The 23,735-nt window shown below is 38.5% G+C and overlaps 1 protein-coding gene across 5 annotated transcripts in view; it reads left to right on the top strand.

Moving 5' to 3' along the window:
• The window catches only part of Rasa2 (RAS p21 protein activator 2), a 104,123-nt gene that overhangs the window by 11,856 nt on the left and 68,532 nt on the right, over window positions 1-23,735 (top strand). For all 5 annotated transcript variants that reach the window (XR_005874688.1, XM_005080728.4, XM_040739624.1 and 2 more), the window contains exons 2-4: window positions 7,856-7,973; window positions 13,846-13,949; window positions 16,022-16,116. Coding sequence is in view for 4 of the 5 variants with exons in the window: in XM_005080728.4 (XP_005080785.1) it covers window positions 7,856-7,973; window positions 13,846-13,949; window positions 16,022-16,116 (317 nt within the window). In the remaining variant the exon portion in view is untranslated. The remainder of the gene's footprint in view (window positions 1-7,855; window positions 7,974-13,845; window positions 13,950-16,021; window positions 16,117-23,735) is intronic.

Raw genomic sequence — 23,735 nt, 5'->3', positions numbered from 1 at the left:
TCCAAGATCAACATGAAAGTTGTTGTCTCAAAACTTTCCAACACCAACAGAATAAAAGAAAGAAAAACATATATGGGGAGTGTGTGTGTGTGTGTGTGTGTGTGAGAGAGAGAGAGAGAGAGAGAGAGAGAGAGAGAGAGAGAGAGAGAGAGAGAGAGAGAGAGAGAGAGAGAGAGAGAAGAGGGAGAAGTTACCTTTTTTGTTGTTGTTTTGTTTTTGGTTTTTGGAGACAGGCTTTGTAGACCAGACTGGCCTCAAACTCACAGAGATCCACTTGCCTCTGCTTCCTGAGTGCTGAAAAAAGGTGTGCACCACCACTGCCTGGCTTGAAAAGTTACATTTTATTCATCAGCTAAAACCACTGACATATAGTTATTGGCCAGCTTGCAGTACATCTGTGAAACAAGAAATGTCTAGTTGTCTTAGGATTTCTATTGCTGTGAAGAGAGACGCCACAACCATGGCAACTCTTATAAAGGAGAATATTTAATTGGGGCTGGCTTGCAGTTCAGAGGTTTAGTCTGTTATCATCATGGTGGCAGACATGGTGCTGAAGAGGTAGCTGAGAGTCCTATATCTTGCAGGCAACAGGAAGTCAACTGAATCACTGGGAGTATCCCTAAGCATAGGAAACCTCAAAGTCCACCTCCACAGTGACACACTTCCTGCAACAAGGCCATACCCACTACAACAAAGTCACACATCTTAATAGTGTCACTCCTGTGGGGCCTTTTTCTTTCAAACCACCACACTAGTGAAGGGTTTGCTTTGCTCATCTTTGAACATTTGAAAAAGGGACATTTTAAAAGAAACTTAAGGGGACGCTTTAAAAGAAATGTAGCGACAGTCATAAATGCAATCAAATATCTACTTTTTGTTGTAGGGCCTTTGTATATTACAATACCTTGTTTTGTGAGCAACAAGGATCCAAGTTTGACCACTAGCCCCAAAGAAAGCTGCTAGGCGTGGCAGTGCATTGCCGCACTCTCAGCTCTACAGAGGCGGATCCCCGGGACTCACTGCCAGTTAGTCTCGCTGAATAAGGGGGCTTCAGGCTCAATGAGAGACCTTGTCTAAAACATTAGGGGAAATGATTGAGGAAAACAACCAGTGTTGAACTCTGGCTCCCATATGCACACATGTACACATGTACACATGTACACATGTAGATTTCCTTTTATTACAGTGGAAGTGAAAATCATTTTTTGAATTGACTTGTATCATATCTCAAGCTACAGTGAAACCTTTTAAGAAATATTTTCCAGAGACAGATATGTTCATGCATTGAATTAAAATATATTATTATTTTAAAGTTTATTTTTATTAATGTATGTGCATGTGTGTCCATGTAGGTGCATGGCACATGTAGGAGGCCAGGAGAGGGTGTCAGATTCCTAGAAGTGGATTTAGAAGCTGTTAATTTAACCGATTGGGAACAGAACTCCAGTCCTCTGGAAGAGCAGCAAGCAGTCTTAAATACTGTGCCATCTCTTCAGCCATCTCCTTCCTCCCTTCTTCCCTCCCTCCCTCTCCTCCCCTCCCCTTCTCCTTCCCTTTCCTCCCCTTCCTCCTTCTGTGTGTGTGTGTGTGTGTGTGTGTGTGTGTGTGTGTGTGTGTGTGTGTGTGTGTGTGTGTGTGTGTTTTGAGAGAGGGCCTCACTATATAGCTCTGGCAGTCTTGGAACTCACTCTGTAGACCAGGCTGGCCTGGAACTCATAGAGATCCTCTTGCCTCTGCCTCTCTGCCTCTCTCTCTGCCTCTCTGCCTCTGCCTCCTACATGCTGGGATTAAAGGCATGCACCACCACAATTGACTTTTTTTAAAAAAACTTTTAAGAAGCTTTATTTGTGTGTGGTATACATGCAGGTTATATGGAGATCACAGGGCAATTCTGTGGATTCGGTTCTCTCTTACTACCATTACATGGGTTCTGAGGATCTACTTCAGTCATCATACTTTCATGGCAAGTGCCTTTACTCACTGAGCCATGTTGTCAGACCCAAGATCTTTTAGTGCATCCAGACCAGTGAGGCATCCTGTATCTAATAAGTAGATAAAAAAAATAATGGTCAGCCTCTAAGGAATGGCACCCAAAATTGTCCTCTGGATTCCACACTAATTACACACTTAATGTGCTTGTGCCATCCCCTTCCTCCAGGCTCCCCAAAAAGACTGAGTGGAATTCTCAGGGATGACTTTGAAATCACATTTCAAGGGCTGCAATGTTGCTCAGTAGTACAGTGCTTGCCCAGCATAGATGTGAGGCACAGAGTTCAATTTCCAGTACCCACAAAAACAAACAGAATCATATCTTGGGCCACCAAAAAGTTACTGTCTCTTTTAAAATCAAAAGAGCCCTGCAGAATTGGTGAAAAGCTCTTATAACGATTATTGCTTAGAACTTGGCTACCTCTGCCATGGTTAGGAATGTGCTAGTATTAAGAAATAGCCGCTAGCAGGTAGCCACCTTTATCATCACTGTTGCTGGCTCTAGATCCAACCCAGACCTCCCATAGCCTATACTATGGATGCCCTGTAAATTCCTTTGTAATGTACAGGAAACCTGTGACTAGTACCAGAACTTCTGCAAGTGCTGCTGTGAGCATGGAAATCTTTTTGACAGTGCTTGCTACTAGAAACCCCAAAACTCAGCATCCTTTTTCTTCTGTCTTCCAGTTTTCTAGTGAGTGAATTTGATTAGTGGAACTTAGGAACATAAACCTAGCTGCAAGAGAGACTGGGAAACCTAGTTTTCTTGTTTTTTTTTGGGGGGGGGTAGGGGTAGGGTAATTTCGAGACAGGGTTTCTCTGTGGCTTTGAAGCTGTCCTGGAACCTAACTCCTGTAGATGAGGCTGGTCTCAAACTCCTGAGTGCTGGGATTAAAGGTGTGTGCCACCACCACCTAACCAAAACTTAATTTTTAGCTTTAGAGTCTCTATAATACAAAAGGCATACAACTAATGTTGTACAATTAATCCACCATATATTGTACAAGTATAAACTTAATTCTCCTTAAGGCTACCCACCATTAAATAGGATATAGATAAGGTCAATTGCAAGTAATACCACTAAACATTGAGAAACTTTGTCTTTATTTCTATGTCTGCCCGCCTGCCGTGTGTGTGTGTGTGTGTGTGTGTGTGTGTGTGTGTGTGTGTGTGTGTGTGTGATTTTGAGACAGGGCTTCTCTGTATTGCTTTTGAGCCTGGCCTGGATCTTGCTCTGTAGACCAGACTGGCCTCCAATGCACGGAGATCTGCCTGCCTCTGCCTCCCAAGTGCTGGGATTAAAGGCGTGTGCCACCAGCGCCTGGCTTATGATGACATATTTTTTAAATACCTAAAATTGGTTCTTCACCTCTGATAAATTAAATAGTCTATACCAATTTTCCTCATATTTAAATATGGCCTGTAAATAAATAAATAAATAAAAACAAATGAGGGAGTAAAACAAAGACAACTTAAAATGAGCCACCTAAATTTTGAGGGTAGGTCAGGGTTACCAGCTACTTTAAAAAGTGGCCAAATAAAGTGGAAATCTAAATCTAATTTGATTTTAATGTTCTTGAAGGTTCTAGGCAAAGGAGGTTCTGAAGCTAATTGTAGCAGGTTCAGGGTATAAGTAGAAGAGAAGGATTATAGCTAGAGGATGGATGATTTTGGCCCAATATATCTCCTAAGATTGCATGGAGATAGTAGGACCATTTGTGAGGAAGTACAGCATCAAAAGTGTTTCACTTTTGCATTTTTTGTAGTTTGACCATGTGGTGTGTGCTGTTAGCACCTTTATCTTCTGTTTAGAGATGTAACAGATACAACAATGCTTTAATGTGCTAACTATTGGCCAGATAGTTAATCACTGTTGGAGTCTGGAATTATGGTTTAAATTCCTGATAACTGATAAGCATGTTAGTGTGATTATTTTGGAGAACTGGGCATTGATTAGATGAATTAATTTTTAGCATGGCTTATTTGAACATCAGTCATTGGTAGATATTGGGGGAAAAAGCACACGTTAGGAGAATTGCTTTTATAGAAATTGATGCTAGGTGCATTTCTTTATATTATAATATATATATTTTAAAGTAAATATCTGGCAATGTCAGTTTTATTAGATTCTGTAGAGAGAACAACCCTCATTTCCCTTAGAGGTGATATTGGTAGATGATGTGTACATTATGAAGCATTATTTTCTAAACAGTACTTAACAGTAAGAAAACAGGTACCTGCCCAGGGCAGGGATTTAGTGTCCTAAACTCTCACATTAGATACATAGCATATTTATTGTAGTCTAATTCTAATTTCTGTGTATTTCAGACCTTGTTGGTGGTCTCTATGAACTTAGGTTTAAAACAGACCTATTGTGTTATGTGAAGGAGGAAAGCTTGAGGAATGAAAATAGAATCTCTAGACAAGGTCCTGAGAGGGAGAAGGGGCAGGGGAGAGAACCCTGATGGAAGGGCAAGCTCCAGGGGAACAGAGGATTTTGAGTTTTTACTGTTTTTCCTGTCCGGAACTGCTTCACCTGTAAATACCATCTCATTTTAGTTAGTTTGGGAATCATTTACATGGCGAGATTCCCTGATTCTGATTTACTTGGGATGAGCATAACTTTGTTTAGAATAGTTAAGTGGTAATTTCATTTCTGTCTGGTCTCCAATGATAAATTTAATAGTTGAATATTTTATTGTTGCCTTTCCATTGTCCTTTTTTTTTCTTTCCTTCCCTTTTTCTTTTTCAGACAGGGTCTCACTATTCAGTGCCCTGGTTGGGATGGAACTAGCTATGTAGACCAGGCTGGTTTCAAACTTAGATCCTCCTGCCTCTGCTTCCTGAGTGCTGGGCTTAAAGACATACACGACCTGCCGGGCGGTGGTGGCGCACGCCTTTAATCCCAGCACTTGGGAGGCAGAGGCAGGCGGATCTCTGTGAGTTCGAGGCCAGGCTGGACCGACAGCCTCCAAAATAATACAGAGAAACCCTGACTCGTAAAACCAAAAAAAAAAAAAAAAAAAAAAAAAGAAAGAAAAAGACATATACCACCATGCCTGGATCTTTGATTTTTCTTATTTTAAGTTTTAAATATTGTTTACTGAAGGTTTTGTTTTTTGTTTTTTTTTTTTTTTTGGTTTTTCGAGACAAGGTTTCTCTGTGGCTTTGGAGGCTGTCCTGGAACTCACTCTGTAGACCAGGCTGGCCTCAAACTCACAGAGATCCGCCTGCCTCTGCCTCCCGAGTGCTGGGATTAAAGGCGTGCACCACCAACGCCCGGCCTGTTTACTGAAGTTTTTATAAATCTTAAATTTCTGGTAGACTTTATAAATACTGCCTTTAATAACTGTTAGTTCTAAACTTAAGCAGAAAGAACCCAAACCTTCATCAGAAAAACTGTCCAGTGATTTTCTGAAGTTATATAATGCTAGTAAGAGAGAGACATTGATCCAATGATTCTTAGGGTAATTAATGTTCTTTCCTTTATGAAGCTACCTTGCTTTCTTTTAAAACCTTATTTGTCTATTTATTACATGGGCGAGGATAGGGATGGGGTATGTGTACATGCTATGGTATGTATGTAGTTGTCAGAAGACAACTTTTAAGGGTCAGTTCACTTTGTTTTTAAGCAGAGTCTCTCTTGTTTGGCTCAAGAGCTGCTGGTGGTTCTCCTGTGTGTCCCTCCCATGTCACTGTAGAAATGCTGGGAACATTTTCATGTGAATCCTTCATCCGGCCTATTGGGATCGCATACAATTGTTTTTACACGCTGAGCTCTCTTGCTGGCCCCTTCCTTACCTTCTTAGATTTATACATTGGTGTGTATCTCAGTGTGTAGACTTGTGTTTGTTCTTTTGGTACATCAATAGCTCATAAGAACTTCAAAGCTTGACTTACTGGGTTCCTTATTCCTTTAACAAATATGTCACTGGATGTTTACTGTTTAGATCTTGAGCATTAGCAAATTCTCAGGCCTTCTATAGGAGCTGCAAAAACTTCTAACAGAAGTTCAGCCAGTTACCAATGCTTTCCAGGAGGCCAAACAAGAAGAGTATGGTAGCAGGATCATCTGCTTTCCACAGACCAATCAGGGAAAAGGTCTCTGACAAGTGTCATTTGAGCTGAGATCTGAATGATAAGAATGTACCAGCCCTGTGAGGAGTAGAGAGATCCAGGGAGAACTCATAATAATAAACTTGACATGGCTGAAGAATGGAGAAGAAATGAACACTTCAGAGAACAAAGGAAGAAGGAATCAAAAGGGATACTTAGGGCGCTCTGATTTAGAGATGGATTTTGTTCTCAGATGGTATAGCAGTGAAGCAGAGCAGTGACTTGAATCACTCTTGGTCTGGATTTTGGCTCTGTGGCAGAGCACTCGTCTACCATGCATTCATGCGTATGGCTTGGGTCTGATCCTTGGCATTGAAAAGGAAAAGAAAAGACCACATCTCTAGGTGAAGAGTAGATTGTAGGAGAGCAAGAGAAGCAAAGACACCAGTTAAGATATTGCTATGCTTGTCTGAACAAAAAGTTTCAGTGCTTGGATTTGGGTGATACAAGTGAAGGAAAGAAGTAATTGGATTTTAAATTGTGTCTTTTTTGGTTTTTCGAGACGGTTTATCTGTGTAGCTTTGGAGCCTCTCCTGGCACTCGCTCTATAGACCAGACTGGCCTCGAATTCACGGAGATAGATCAGCCTGCCTCTGCCTCTTGAGTGGTAGGGGCATGTGTCACTACTGTCCAACTTAGATTTTGTCTTTGTAAAGATCTGGATTTGCCAACGAACTGGATATATAAGGGTGTGACATGAAGATGATGAGGGAGAGGGAAGTAATGGTAGACCAAGGGAAGAGCTTGTAGAAGAGGAAGTAAGATTGTTTTCCTGGGACTTGTTAAATTTGAGATACCTAGTGGATATCCAGAGGATAATTACATTTAGCATGGAGGAGGGAAGGTTAGACCTGCAAACACAGAACTGGGAGCCACTAGAACTAACACTATGTGCTACAGGAGTTTATAGGGGGAAAGTGAGGGTCCAGACTGAGACCTGAGGCAGTTACAGCATTGTAGTGAAAAGGGGATGAGCAGAGTGGAAGACAAAGGAGGAAAGCCAGAAATAGTTTGTTGTGGTGTTCAACAGAAGGGGGTGGATGTAGTCAGAATAGGAATGAAAATAAGATTTAGTCAGCCAACATTCACTGATATTGGTGACCTTGATTAAAGTAGTTTCAATGTCATGTTGGATCACAAGCTGATTAGAGAGGGCCAAAGAATGAATGGACATGAGAAAGGTGTCTAGAAGTACAGGTTTGGCAAGGGAGAAGAGGTGGGATTAAGGATGGTTATTTGCTTCTTTTGTTTTTTGGGAAATGCTTTTTATGTGCTAATGAGAAATCTGGTAGAAAGGAAAAGGGTTAATTGCAGGAACATTCTTAAGATGGTACTGTGGGACAGAACAGAGAGAGAGTACCTTTTCTAGAGGAAAGATGCAGTGATGTATTATGACCCCCATGTATCTATACATAGCTCCTCCCTTCAGTCTTTTTTGCTTTTAAACATTTACGTTTTTTTCTTTTAATTAAAAAATAAACTTTGTGGGCTGGAGGGACAGCTCAGCTGTTAAAGGCTAGGCTCACAACCAAAAAATAAACTTCGCTATAGAGTTCTCAGGGAAGGCTCATCACTTTTTAGCCACATTCCCCAATCTTACTTGTTCTTTTTAGACCTCTTGACCTCTCTGATCACCAATTGCTTTTTTCTCTACATCATATTATGCCTTCTTCCAGACTGAATTCATATATAAGCCTTGGGTTATATAAGTAAGGATATTTAACATTAATTTAAATTTTTGTGCCAACAGATGAAGCAAAAAATTTATTGCCATATCTTGGACCCAACAAAATGAGAGATTGTTTCTGCACTATAAATTTGGACCAAGAAGAAGTTTATCGCACCCAGGTTGTTGAAAAGTCTTTAAGGTTGGTAGAAAATAAGAAATTGCTGTTCATTTGATATATATTCATAGTTTTAAATATTTTCCATATTTTTATCAAGTTGACTTTCTTGAATTGAAACAAACATTTTTATTTAAAGGTTTTCTTTTCTATTATGAATTAATTTTAGAATTATAGAATGTAAGCATTTGAAGAGGCCTTGAATGTTGAGTAAGCTGGGCTAACAATGTTGGGCTCCTTAAGCAGTAACTCTGGCAAGTGGTCATGTGGCATCTACTTAATAATGTTCCAGTCACCAAGAAGTCCAAGCTTCCTAAGCAGTCCGCTTGGTCTTTGAACTGTTCTGACTCAGAAAGTGCTTATGTCTAATTGGTTAATGATTATTAAAATGACATCCAGCTATGTGCCAAGCGCTTACTCAGGTCTGTTTACTCCTCTGTCTGTGAGAATGACATCAATGCAGTGCTTGCTTTCATGTGTCTTTTCATTGCCTTAGAAAGTATTTTTTGTTAGTTGTCCTACTCTGTCCCTTAGATTTTTCTGGGAAACAAGTTTAGTCCATCTTTTACATGACATTATTAAATGTTTGAAAAAAACTGTCGGAAGACTTCAGACTATACTCTGGGCTAAATTTTGCCTATTTATTTGCACTTCCCTCAAAGTGCATCATTTTATTTCTCCAAAGAATAAATTGGTTCTTAAAGTTCACTCAAGTTGGAGCTAGAGAGATGGCTTAGTTGGTAAAGTACTTGATGCACGAACATGAGAACTGGTGTTCCATCCCCAGCACCATGTGAGAAAGCCAGGCATAGTAGCTTCCACTTGTAGTCCCAGTGCTGGGGACATGGAGATAGGAGGATCCCAGGAACTCGATGGCCAGCCAGTATAGCCAAATTGTTCAACAAGAGACTTTGTCTCAAAAAATAAGTTGGAAAATGATTGAGAAAAATACCTGATGTCACCCTCTGGTCTACACATACTCCCTACCCCTGCACCTGCATACACACATGAACAAACACACAAATTTCTTACAAGTTACTTGCTAGTATATTATTAGGGGATATAAGCCCTTGGTAGGATGCTTTCATCTTTGAAGGTGTAATTACATTTTGAAAGTATCACAGCAAATTCTTAATTTGCCTCCTCTGCCTTGTTGCAGTGTTTGTAGTTGTAATTCTGATTTAGAATTGTGCTAATGTCAGGTGTCATGACACATGCTTTTAATCCCAGCACATAGAAGGCAGAGGCAGGAAGATCTCTGTTGATTTTGAGGTCAGCCTAGTCTATATAGGAAGTCCAGGCCAGTCAGGGCTACATATCGAGATCCTGTCTCAAAAAAAACAACAACCAAACCAACCAACCAAACAAACAAACAAAAATCCCACCACCACTAAACTGCTGAAAGGATAGTCTTCAGAAACAACACAGTCGAGGATTCTAGGAGCTGTTGAAGAGTGTGGTAAATGAAACAGTTGTCATAGCTTGTATTTGTTGGATTTCTGGAATATATTTTGGTACTCTGTTTGCCCCCACCCCTTTATACTTGCCTGTCTTTTCCTCTGAAGTTTGCCTGTGTCTCCTTCCAGGTCTTCCTTTCTCTCTTCTCTCTTCCACATTCCCTTTCCCTTTGTTCTTCTCCTCTTCCTCTGCACACAGGGTTTTTGCTATGTAGCCCAGGTTTGCCCTGAGCCTCTTACTCCTACTTCAGCCTCTGAAATGCCTGTGTTGTAGGCATACCTTTCTGCATGCCCTTTTATGTCTTTTGGTTCTTATAATTTTGAACTTAAAAAAATTTTTTTGAGATAGGGTTTCTCTGTATAACAGTCCTGGAACTCACTCTGCAGACCAGGCTGGCCTCAAACTCACTGAGATCCTGCCTGCCTCTGCCTTCAGGGTACTGGGATTAAAGGCGTGCGCCACCAATGCCTGGCTAATTTTGAAGTCTTCATAAGGAAAGGATCATATTAAACTGAAGCAGGCCAGTGTAGAGGCTTACTTAGTCAGTAGGTAGAGGTGTCAGCTGTCAAGCTTAACACCTTGAGTTCAGTACCTGTAGTCAGAGTTTTTCTGTGTCCCTGCAGTTGTTCCAAATATCCACTCTGAGACTTAACTATTAATTATAAATGTTCGGCTGATAGCTCAGACTTATTACTAACTAGCTCTCACAACTTAAAATAACCCATTTTTGTTAATCTATATGCTGCATACCCTGCTTCCTTCCCATCTGGCTGACAACTCCTCTCACTCTGCCCAACTTCCCACAATAAGCTTTTTATTAACAACGAGAGCAACACATATTTACAGTGTACAAAGATTGTTCCATAGTAAGTACCCAGAACCCACATGGTGAAAGGAGAAAACTAACTCCCACTGGTTATTCTCTGACTTCACAACTATTCCTCCCTCAAAAAACAATCAATAGTAGCCTAAAAGATTGGGAATACACTTCAAAAATGTTGTCATAAGTCATATGCCCATATTGATTTAGAATCTTGATGTTTTTCACATTTGTCATACAAATTCATGCCTGACTTTTTATTTACATGTGAATGATGAAATCATGTCACCAAAAGGCAGAGTACTTTTGTCACGTAATGAAGGAAGTTAAAAGCACAGCTGGGATTTGAAATTACTAAATTTCAGTGTGTTACAGCAATTTTATATCACAAGATAACCAGTGATAAAGTTAAATAGTAATTGTCCATAACTTATATACTTGTAGTTTGTAATATATAGCTATATAGCCATATATATGAAAATAACCAGAATTAGCTTATATATTGTTTATCCCTTAACATTTCTAAATTTTTATGTAGTGGGAAATGCTGAAATCAGTTTCCTTTTTTTTTTTTTTTTTGGTTTTTCGAGGCAGGGTTTCTCTGTGGCTTTGGAGTCCATCCTGGAACTAGCTATTGTAGACCAGGCTGGTCTCGAACTCATAGAGATCCGCCTGCCTCTGCCTCCCAAGTGCTGGGATTAAAGGCGTGAGCCACCAACGCCCGGCGAAATCAGTTTTCTTTATTTCTTTTTCTACCTTTACAAACAAGAAAACAGTTTGAAAGATAATTTAAAGCTAGCAGTGTTACTATCATAGATACTTAAGAGTGTAGCTAGTTAGGTTAGATAATTCTTAGATTCTGAATGCCCTCTAATCTTTCCTTCTAGAATGGGACAAAACAATCTATATTAAAAACCTTTATTGATCTTGATCATATTATAATGTTCTCAATATTTGTGTACGTTGTGATCAACCATTCAGCTGAAAGTAACTACATGCTAGATCTTTGTAACTTTTTCTCCCTCTGATTTTTTTCTTGATTTTTAATTTTTATGACTTTGAATTATAAAACAGAAAATACTGTAGAATTCCCAAAAGAATGATGTAAGAGATTTTGCTTTTAAACTTTTCTAAATCAAAGCAAAACCCTTAGTAATTAAGAAATTTAAAATATGAAAAGTCTCAGATATTTCATAAAAGATGATGTACACATCTTGGAGACACATGAAGAGAGATGAAGCACCATTAATCATCAAGAAACCACAATCTAAAACCGTTTTGTCACTATTTGGGTTTAATCAATAATGTATACAAGTTTTACCAGTCGACTCATGTTATTGCTGGAGTTTCTTGTCCTATCAGGTCTCATCACCCTTCAGCTCCAAATAAGCACACGGATGTTATATTAATTATAAAACTATTGGTCGATGGCTAGGGCTTCTTATTGGCTAGCTCTGTCTTCATTATTAACCCATTTCTATAAGTCTATGTATTTCCACATGGTCTTGGCTTCCTGGAGAATGCGAGGACCTTTTACTTCTTTGGTGACTACATGGCATCTCCTTGCTCTGCCTACCCCTCTCTGCTTTCCTCTCCTTAAATTTTCCTGCGCTGGTAGCCCTGCCTATCTTCCTGCCTAGCTATTGGCCAAACTGTTTTTTTCATCAACCAATAAGAGAAACATATATACAGAAGGACATCCCCCATCCGACTCATAGTGTAGTGGGGTAATTGCAAAGGGCATAAGGGAAGTTTTTGGGAGATAGGTTTTATTTTTAATTCAATCTTTGAAAATTCTGTGTAGTTGGACTTTCTTTTGGTACTGCCAGCCTCCAAATAATAACTCAGAGATTTACTAATTATGAAAACCTGACCTTTAGCTTAGGCTTGTTCCCAACTAGCTCTTATAGCTTAAAATAACCTGTTTTTATTAATCTTCATTCTGCCATGTGGCTTTTTACCTCTTTTCCATTCTGTGTGTCTAACTCCCTTCATGTCTTGCTGCATGTCTCTCACAAGCCTGGATTCATTCCTCTTTCTTCCCAGAAGTCCCACCTAACCTCTCTTGGCCATTCATCTCTTTATTAAACCAATTTGGTGCCTTAGGCAAGGTAAACAGCGACACATCTTTGCACAGTTTGCTCAGATATCTTGCAACAATTCTGTACATGAATGTATTGTTTTTAAATCATACCCCTCATACACTCTCTGAACTCCTTTCCACAAGTTCCCCTATTTTCATGTATTTTTCTTTTTGTGTGTGATCCACTGAGTTTAATTAGAAATGCTTGCATAAGCATGGGTACATCACTGAAGAAAATGATTCTTCCTTTTCCAATAGCCATTAACTGCCAATGGGGCCTCCCAAGCCTCTTCCCCAACCATGATGACTCAGTTGATAAAGTACTTGCCTTGAAAGCATTGAGAACTTCATTTTACAAACACTTGAGCTATAACCCCAAGACTAAGGATGCGGAGACAGCAGGATCCCTGCAACTTGCTGGCCAGTCAGTATAGCCAAATCAGTGAGCTACAGGTTCAGTTAGAAATCCTGTATCAAGAAATAAGGTGGAGACAGATGGAGGAAGATACTTCAACTTCTGATCTCTATACTGATGCACACATACACATACATGCACACACAAATCAAATCAATGAGGCTGGGGAAATAGCTCAGTCAGTAAAGTGCTCATTGTGTAAGAATGAGGACCTGAGTTTGGATCCTGAGTGCCCATGTGAAAAGCTATTTACCATGACATGAAAATGAGCTGGGCATGTAGGAACAGGAAGATTCAGGCTCAGAAAAAGACTCTGGACTTCAACTCATACACTCACCCTTGGACACATGTGTACACATATACACACACTTAGAAAGAAATCTTATCACTGGGCTAAGAATACAACTCAGTGGTAGAGTTCTTGCCTAGGTTATACAAGGCCCCAGGTTCTAGGCCCTGAACTCCCCCACCCCCATATAAATAGTTGTTTGTGTAAGGTACTATTAGGAGCATAAGGGAACTTTGTAGAGTGGTTCCTGTTCTATATTTTGATTGGGATGGAAGCTACACGGTTTTGTAAATTTATCAAAGGTCACCAACCTCCATAGAATTTATAAATAATTCAGGAAAGATAATGAAAATATTTAGAAATATTTATAATACATTTGTGGCCAATACAATTTTATATAGTTACATATTTCTAGTAGTTAACATTTTATATTAATTATACACATAATTATATAGTTATTATAATGTGGATGGCTTTGTTCTTGCCTCTCATTTAGGTCTGCTTTAGGTAGCATGGCCTAGGCAATTACTAGATCTTCTGTCTACAGGACTTTCTGAAAAGCTATGTGTTTGGAATTCTTTTGACACCTGAGGTCTTTTCAGTTCAGCTTGATTTGTATAGGATTTGTCTGAAAACAGTATTGAGAATAATTTTGGGGGTTTTGAAGTTCTTAAGAATCTTAGTTTATAATTTCATTGATATTTATTGGAAGTGGCATTTGAATGTGATTTTATTTAATAGTACCATTTTAATAATGGTGGTAATGAATTATTTAATGTAACAATAAATTACATATTATTTGACATAATGAGCTTTCTCTTTTCTCTCTAGACCATACTTCAGTGAAGAATTTTACTTTGAGATTCCAAGAACTTTCCAGTATTTGTCATTTTATGTTTATGATAAAAATGTTTTACAAAGAGATCTTCGTATAGGTAGGTACAAGTCAATAATTCTTTTTCCAAGACAGGGTTTCCCTGTGTAGCTCTGGCTGTCCTGGAATGCACTTTATACACCAGGCTGACCTCAAGCTCAAGCTCACAGAGATCTACCTGCTTTTGCCTCCAGAGTGCAAGATAAAATATTTTTAAAATGAGAAAAGCCTGCAGTATGTTTTTTTTGTATATCCTGCAGTTGTATAATTACAATCTGCTTCCAGGAAAAACAAAACAAAAGAAAACAAAATACTTCAAACATAAGTTTTTCTGCGTTTATTTTTCTAAAGTCTTGCTTTTCACTTGATAGCCCAAAGTTGATGCTGCTTCTCATAAAAGTTTATCATTTTCTTAGTGTTTTCAACTGCTGAACTAAAAATAAGCTATGTTACAAGCAAAGGGGCATAACATACATTTGAGGTACCTGAAAGTAGTTTTTTTGGTTTTGGTTTTTTTTTTTTTTTTTTTTAGGTACATTGGTGTTTTGTCTGAATTTATGTGTAAGGTGATGGTATCAGATCTCCTAGTACCGGGGTTATAGCAGTTGTGAGCTGTCATGTGGGTGCTGGAAATTGAGGGTCCTTTGGAAGGGTAACCAGTGCTCTTACCAGCCCCAAGTAGTTACTTTTTAAAAAAAGGAAAACAAATTGCTTTTAAACTGTAGCATATCTCCTTTGTTGGAACTTGTGTGAAATCTTTGAATTGTTAATCATATGCAAAACTATGTCTACTTCTTAAAACTTGAATTGAGGAAGGAAATGCTTTGCACCAACATGACAAATACTTCATTTAAATATCATGTTTCTTTCTTTCATACTACTTTGGTCATGGTGCATTATCTTTCCCTAGTAGAGAGGAGCTTTAGAGAGCTGCCTTGATTTTTAATGTATGAATTGAAGCAGGGTAGTAAGTTTAATAATGTCTGGATAAAGTGAAATTTTAAAAAGATAGTTTTTGAGGTACTTTTCATTAATATGTGATGTTTGTCCTTTTGCTTAATTGTAACATATAACCTCTTGTTAAATGCCACTGTAACTGTTCAAAAATAGCCAGCACATAACACTTCATTCACAGCCTTATAGAACCTGGAACATTATATTTTACTGCCATTTACACTTTGTTTTTTATCCTCAATGTACTAGTAAAATATTAATCTGAGAAAATTATGGTGCTAAAATACAATTACATTAGAGTCCAACTGAGTTCTTGTTCCTTCCTTCCTTCCTTCCTTCCTTCCTTCCTTCCTTCCTTCCTTCCTTCCTTCCTTCTTTTTTTCTGTTTTTTTTTTCAAGACAGGGTTTCTCTGTATTGTTTTGGAACCTGTCCTGGAACTCACTTGGTAGACCAGGTTGGTCTCAAACTCACAGAGATTCACCTGCCTCTGCCTCCCAAGTGTTGGGATTAAAGGCGTGTGCCACCAACGCCTGGCTTTTTTTCTGGTATTTTGAGACAGGGTTCTTTTTGTCCTGACTGTTTTGGAACTCTGTTTGTACACCAGACAGACCTCAAATTTACAGAGATCTACCTGCCTCTGCCTACCGAGTGCTGGGATTATGGCTGAGTTTTTCTAATCCCCTGATTCAGAATGACCTACAAAAGGGCCTGCCAATGGACAAACAGAAATAAGACATTTCTTTTTTAGAGTATAGGAAAAAAAATGATACAGATGGGTTTTTGAATTCTGTACTCCCAGCCAGGCAGTGGTGGTGCATGCTTTAAATTCCAGCACTTGGGAGGCAGAGGTAGCTGGATCTCTGAGTTCAAGACCAGCCTAGTCTACAAAGAAGTTCAAGGAATGTTACACAGAGAAACTCTATCCCAAATAACTAAATAAAAATCTGTAATTTCAGTACTCGGAAAGCTAAGGCAGGAGGATTACCTTGTGTTCAAGTCTATCTTGGGCTATATTAACAAGTACCAGGACAGCTAGGGCTACATAGCAACATCCTATTTCACAGGTGGTGGATTTTTATATCAACAGATTCAAGTCTAAAGTATTTTCTATAAAGTATTCAACACTGCTTATGAGTGGTAAGAGTATATAAAATATTTTTTTCATTTATTTTCTGTAGGAAAAGTAGCCATCAAAAAAGAAGACTTGTGTAATCACAGTGGTAAAGAAACTTGGTTTTCACTGCAGCCTATTGACTCGAATTCAGAAGTTCAGGTAAGTTAAGTACTACAAGAGATTGTAACATACAGAAAATGAATGAAAACCAACTAATTATACTAGTTTATACTGTTAGAACTTGTTATAGCATGTTTTAGGTTCTAATGCCACACATTGTAGACCTTCAAGTGATAGGGAGCTGGAAAGAAGCGACTCTTTGATTTGAATATAAATAAGGTATGCACAGTGAGATGGCTCACTGTGTAAAGGTGCTTGCTGCCAAGCCTGATGGCCTGAGCTCAATCCCCAGAGAGAACCAACTCTCACCTCTGACCTTCATTCGTGTTCATGCACCCACACACATACACATATACATGTATTCATAGAGGACTAACCACAAAATCTAAAGTCTAAAAGACATTTACAGAAGGTAATGAGCAAAGTACAATATATGCATATCTAGATATGCCACAGTGAAATCCATTAGTAAGTGCAATTGATGTGCATTGATAATTATAATAAAAAATAATGTGTGGTTGTATATACATATGGGTTTAGGAAGTTTGTTGTTTATTTTTGAGACAGGGTCACTCTATATCCTTTAACATACTGTATAGCCTAGGCTGGCCTATAAGTCCTAGAGGTCCATCTGCCTCTGCCTTTCAGTGTTGGGATTAAAGGTGTGTGCTGTCACACTCAGCAAGAAGACATTTCCTTCATTTCTGAGTTCCAGTTTCAAATTACTACTTTTTTAAAAGAGGAGAACATTTTAAAGAAAAGGATGTTTTGTTAACTCTGTCCTTTAGGGGAATACATGGAAGTCTGATTATATTCATTCTCATCAGGATACTTTTATTCCATTTCTAATAAACTAGACAGGGGAGGAGGGATGCTGGGTCTTCGATGCACAGCCTTCATTCCTACCTCCTCCTTCCTGTTCACTCTTTTATTTGAAGGATGTCATTATGCTCGTTAGCTTCTTCTTTCCTCTTGCCAAAATAAAAGGCTGTGTATGGATTCTGTATATGAACAGAAATGTATATTTAGCCAAGTAATTGAAGTTTCTAGGAAACTTGAGTTTCTATGACTTAATTATTTCTAGGAGAATCTTTTTGTGTGTTTGTTTCGTAACTCTACTTATTAAATACAGTAATGATTGTGAAACCCTTTCTAAGAGTATAATTGCAATCAGGCTTCTTCCTCTCTTGAGGAGGCTATAATTTGCCACTAGGACTCAAATAGAAGTTTAAGATAAGGGGAAGAAAAAAAATACCCATAGATACTTAGCAAATAAGTGTGTCTCTATTTCCTCATAACCTTTCATGCAATCTCTATGATTAAATCTCAGAAATACGTATTGAGTGCTGAAATCCCTTAAGTACACAATACAGCCAAGTACTGCTTTTGTTTTATCTGTTCCACCCATTTTAATATTCTTTTCATTTGACCGTAAGTATAATTCATATCCCAATAGTATAGCATTGTCAATAACCCAGGTGAGAAGCAATGTGAGGAAGTAGAATGGGCTGAAATTAGAAGACAGAAAATTTTTACTTGGTGTTTTTAATATATGGTTATTTTGATGATCTTTGGCTTCATTTCTGTAAGATGAGAATAAAACTCACCATATTGGACTCATATGGCATGAGAAAAATACTTTAAAACTATTAATTTTGAGCTGTGTTGTAGTTCGGTTGGTAGAGTGTTTGACCAGCATGCACAAAGACCTGGATGTGCACCCCAGAATCACAGAAGCTGAATATCGTGGTATATACCTGTAGTCCCAGGACCTAGGAAGTGAAGATGGGATTTTTAAGGCCAACCAGGCTGCATAAACTTTTGTTTTTAAAACAAACAAACAAACAAACCTATGGGGGTGTCCTAGTTAGGGTTTCTATTGTTGTCATGAAACACTGAAACCAAAAATCAAGTTAGGGAGGAAAGAGTTTATTTGATTTATACTACCATATTGCTGTTTGTGGTAGTTTGAATGAATGACCCCATAGGCTCTTAGGGAGTGGCACTATTAAGAAGTGTGACCTTGCTGAAGTATTTGTGGCTTTGATGGAGGAAGTGGGTGACTCGGGTGGTCTTTGAGGTCTCTGATGCTCAAGCTATGCCCAGTATGGCACTGTCTTGCTTCTACCTGCCAATTAAGATGTAGAACCCTCAGGTCTTTCTCCAGTGTCATTTCTGCCTATGTGCTGCTATGCTTCTCGCCGTTGTGCTAATGAATTAAACCTCTGAATTATAAGCCAACCCCAATTAAATGTTTCATTTTTATAAAAGGAGTTTCCAAATTAAGACACTTTATCATTGAAAGAAGTCAGGGCAGGAACTCAGACAGGGCAGGAACCTGGAGACAGGAGGTCTGATGGAAGAGGCCATGGAGGAGTGCTGCTTACTGGCTTCCTCCTCATGGCTTGCTCAGCCTGCTTTCTTATAGAACCTAGGACCACTTGCCCAGGGGTAGCCCCACCCACAATGGGCTGGGCCCTCCCCCGTCAATCACTAATTAAGAAAATGCTCTACAACTGGATCTTATGGCAGCATTTTCTCAATTGAAGTTCTCTCATTTCAGATAACTCTAGCATGTGTCAAGTTGACATAAAACTAGCCGGTATAGGTGCCTTTCTAATGTAGCCTTACAAAATTATCAATTTACTTTTTCTTTTTTGACACGATTTACTACATTTTCTGTATACAATCCACATGAGAAATTGGGTATGGTGTTAACCTTTTTGGAGGTGGTGGTCACTGTGTACCTGAGGTTGGCTATACACCTTAGAACCTTCCTAGTGTTGGGATTACAGGCATGCATCCCTGCACCCTTCTAATCTTTCTAGTAATTTGAACACAAGGGAAGATAAGAAAGGCCTTTGAGATTTTGGTCTGAAATGGATTAGAAGATTTAGTACAATTTATTTATTAAATGCATTCTTAATGACCAGCATGACTTTTCTGAAGGATCTAAAGATTTTGTTCTGAAAATGTAGGGCTCTATAGAGTATTCTTTATGTAATACTTGGAGACAATACTAGAAACTAATACTGTGGCACAGGCTTTTGACAGTGTTTATATAAAGCTGTCACCTCTAAAACATGAGCATACTTAAAGTAGCATTTATGTTTTATATATAGTATTGGCATTTTAAATTTTAGTACTGTTTGGTTTCATGATCATTAGTCATTAACCTTTCCAGAACTTTTATCTTAAATGGTAATTAGCAAGATTTACCCGTTATTTAAAATAGATTGTAAAAGAAGAATGTTGTAGGAGGTGGGAGGGATGGATAATACTTTTTCAGATAATATGGTATCATTAGGAATATTATTATTTAGCCACAAACCAATCTGAGAATACAGAGCCTAGTCTGTTAGTGTTTGTTTACCCTGCATGTTTTTAACTTAAAAAAATGAAAACATAAAAATAGATGACAATATAGAAAATGAATTTAGCCAGGACTCCATCTAATGATTGCTTTTAGTAATGATAAAAGTATGTACCACGTACAACAGTGAGTACTTAATATACATTTTGTCATTTAGGGTCCACAATAGCACTATGAAGTAAGTAGTCTTAACCTCATTTTACAGATTATTTTAATAGGATTAAAAGATACACTGGCTTTTCCAGTGGAGATCTGTCTGAATCTAATCACAGCACTGGACTGCCTAGTGGGGGTGCATTAGAAAGTTCCTAGGGAGCTTGTGTGCTCGTCATCAGGCATTTGCACAAAAGCTGTGTGTTGATTGGCGGTTAGACAATAGCAGACAAGATAAAAGTTCACATAAGCTAAAAGTGATCTTTGAAATGACTTTAATTTCTCATAAAATGGTTGGCTGCCATAGAGAAAGTTTTTATTTGGGGCTTTGATGAATGAACACTGTATAGTGTCATCCTTAGCAGGAGACCCCAACCCCACAGCAGTGCGTGCTGTAAAGCAGGTAGAACTGAGATCCACTGATTGATTTCTTTCGTTTCATGTTAGTTTTTTTAACCTTTCATTTTGCAGAGAGAATAGTTAATGTTTTCTTCTTTCACTCTCATTGTAACAACTTTATACTTGTAAAATAAAGAGAAAAAAGGTTGGGGAAGTATGGGGAAATTGTATGTGTGTGCAGGTGTCCATGTGCTTGTGAACTTGCCCATTTAGAGGCCAGAGAATAACCTCCGGTATCTTTTCCTCAAGCTGCTCCCTCTTTCTTTTTTTTGAGATAAGGGGTCTCTCCTTGGGATCTGGAGTTCACTAACTTGCTAGACTTGCTGCTTAGTGAGGCCTGGGGATTTGCCTGTCTCTGCTTCTCTAGCATTGGGATTGCAATTACACAATATCATATCCGTCTTTTTTAAAAGTTGTTTCTTAATTTTTTGAGATTATAATATAATTACATTGTTTTCCCTTTCTTCCCTGCAAACCCTCCCACATATCCCTCCTTGTTCTTTTTCAAATTCATGTCTTCTTTTTTATCAGTTGTTACATACACTTATGTGTACATATGTATGTGTGTATATACATATATTCTTTTTTTGTTTTGTTTTTACAAGACAGTGTTTCTCTGTATTGTTTTGGAGGCTATCGGTCCAGCCCAACCTCGAACTCACAGAGATCCGCCTGCCTCTGCCTCCCGAGTACTGGGATTAAAGGCGTGCGCCACCACCGCCCGGCTATACATATATTCTTCAATTCATAATTACAACCTGCTCGATCTGTACAATGCTGTCTTTATGTATGTTTTCAGGGCCTACCATTTGGTATCGGACAACCAATTAGTGTGTTCTTCCCTGGGGAGGACTATTTTCTCCTGCTGTCAGCATTCCTTAGGTGGCTATAGTTCTTTGTGTAGGATTGGGACCTCCTGGGCTACCTTCATCCCAATCCCCATTAACTTTCTGTTGGTGAAACTTTATGGATGTACTTTGTAACATTACTATGAGACACAGTTTCACAGCAGACTCCCTGAACCATCCTCTGGTTCTTACCATCTTTCCATCCACCTCTTGCACAATGACCCCAGACCTTAAATAAAGGAGAATTGTAGATGTATCTGTTGGGACTGGGCTCTATAGTTCTGCATTTTGTTGGTTATGGTTTTCTGTAGTGGTCTTGGTGTGTTGCAAAGAGAAGTTTCCTTGGTATTTCAGACGAGGACTACACTTAACTGTGGGTGTAAAGGCAAATATTTAGAATGTAGTTAGACACTTACCTTTTTTTATTTTTTTGGTTTTTTGAGGCAGAGTTTCTCCTCTGCTACATTTAAAGAGTCTTAAAGATAAGATTTTACCCATCCTTTTTGTATGTCTAATGAGAGTACATACCTCTTTGTTTCTTTCTGTGAATGTACTCTTTTATTGACTCTAAAAATGCATTATTCATTTTTGAGAGACACAATTTGCAGAGATGTTGACTAAATTTGGGTCACTATCCACTGACGTCTCATTTGGTGTGGTCGGAGGAAACATTATAGGGCAGTACATTCTGGAGTTTGGGTTAGGCCTGTTTGTCTAGGGGCTTGAGTGGATGAAATGATTAGTATCTTTATCTCAGCGAGGGAGACATTTAATTTCCTGTTGTCACCACTAATTTGTATTTGAAGCTCAAATGATTACTGATAATTGTTTCCCAAGGATCATTTATGATCTCAGTGTAAAGGATTGTCTTTGCTTGTAAAGACACAGGAACTGACATGCATAAATGTTGTTTATTCTTGAAGGAGAAGATCCCTGCCAGTGACTTGCATTTATTTATACCTTAGCCTTTTACTTTGCTACTTTATTATTACAGTTATTATTTTCTTTTCAAAAGTTCATGCTAGCAGTATTTAATGAGTGCATTTTCTACCCTTTTGAACAGAATTTTGTTTTGATTTTGTTTTTTGTTTTTTGAGACAGGGTTTCTCTGTGTGATTCTCTGTGTAGCTTTAGAGCCTATCCTCGAACTCGCTCTTGTAGACCAAGTTGGTCTTGAACTCACAAAGATCCACTTGCCTCTGCCTCCCAAGTACTGAGATTAAAGGTGTGCACCACCACTACCCAGCTTTGGACAGAATTTTAATTTAAAAAATTTATGTGTGTTAATGTTTTGCCTATACATATGTGTCCACCACAAGTGTGCCTAGTGCCTGTGAAAGTCAGAGGGTGTTAGAACTGGAGATACAGATGCTTGCAACTCTCCATGGAGGTGTTAAGAGTTAAACCCAGGTCCTCTGCAAGAGCAGCCAGTGCTCTTAACTGCTGAGCCATGTCTTCATTTCCTTGGAAAATATTTTTAAAAGAATATTTTATGTGTATGTACCTGGTCCTGTGTATATGTATGTATGCCACATGTGTGCAAAGCCCACAGAAGTCAGGGGAGGGCATCAGATCCCCTGGAATGGGAGTTGCAGGTGGTTGTGAGTTACAATATAGGTCCTGGGAGTAAAACCTGGGTCTTCTACAAGAGCATGAGTGCTCTTAACCACTGAGACATTTCTTCAGCCCCTTTTCTGCCTTCTTCATAACACGCAGAATTTTTTCTTGGTTCTTTTTTTTTTGTTTGTTTGTTTGTTTTGTTGCCATTTCCCCCTCTGAGTTGAACTGTACTCTTAAACTATGAAAATATACCTTCAGACTCTGCAGTGAGTCTGAGGAAAGCATAAATGGCTCGTCCTACATAGTAGGACATTATGCCACTAAGTTCAGTGGACATTTTTAGCCCTTCCTTTCCTTGACTTCTAATCAGGTCTTGATTCTGGCTAACTGCTTCTTTCATTTCAAAGCATTTTCTACCTTAGATTATAGACCTGGTTATGATTCTGGTAGTCATTGTGTACCACTTGGTGTCATTTTCTGTGTTTTCTTCCATACAAGTAAAGTTAGTACAGCTTGTGCCAATGCCTTCTGTAAATTTTGTTTGACTTTAGTGCTTACAACCCTCCTCTTAGCTGTAAACTTATGACTTTTAAGCTTTGTTCCATTCTTGTTTCTTAGGTGCCATGAAACAGAACATACTTTACACAAAACTGTTAATTATGGGTGGTGTCCCACACAACTTGTACAGACAGCAAACCCAGATGAATGTCAGTTATGTCTTTTTGATGCAATTACTTATTACCAAAAGGGTAATCTGGGTCATCCCATAAGTTATTGGTATGACATTTAAGAAGAAACTTACACTAGTTTATTAAACACATGCTCAATTAAGGCATCATGAATATAAAAGTATAATTCATTATTATAGGTTGATTTTTAAAACTTCATTTCGTTTATAAATTTGTACATGGGAGATAACAGAAATTAGCCATTCTATCTCTTTTTTTACTTAATTTTAAAAAAATTTTTATTTATTTATTTTGAAACAAGGTCTCACTGTATAGTCCTGACTGACTTGGAAATCCCTGTGTAGACCAGGCTATCCTCAAACTCAGAGATCTTCTTGCTTCTGCTTCCTAAGTGCTGGAACTAAAGGCATGCATCACTGTTCCCTGCTTTATTAAATTATTGTTTTTTTAAAGAGAAAAATAAAGCTAATATGAGAGATGTTATAAAATAAAGCTTTGTGTTTTATGTGACAGACAATTTTGTCCAAAATTATTTACAGAGGTAGTTTCTCTAGATAAATCCATGCCAGATGCTGTGGTGATGCAAACTTGTAATTCCATCTACTCTGGAGGCTGATGCAGGATGGTCATCTGGTC

This window comes from Mesocricetus auratus, unplaced genomic scaffold, assembly GCF_017639785.1.
Source record: "Mesocricetus auratus isolate SY011 unplaced genomic scaffold, BCM_Maur_2.0 Super-Scaffold_100691, whole genome shotgun sequence".
Lineage (NCBI taxonomy): Eukaryota > Metazoa > Chordata > Mammalia > Rodentia > Cricetidae > Mesocricetus > Mesocricetus auratus.
The sequence above is the reverse complement of the archived record's forward strand: the minus strand, read 5'-3'. Positions and strand labels throughout refer to the sequence as shown.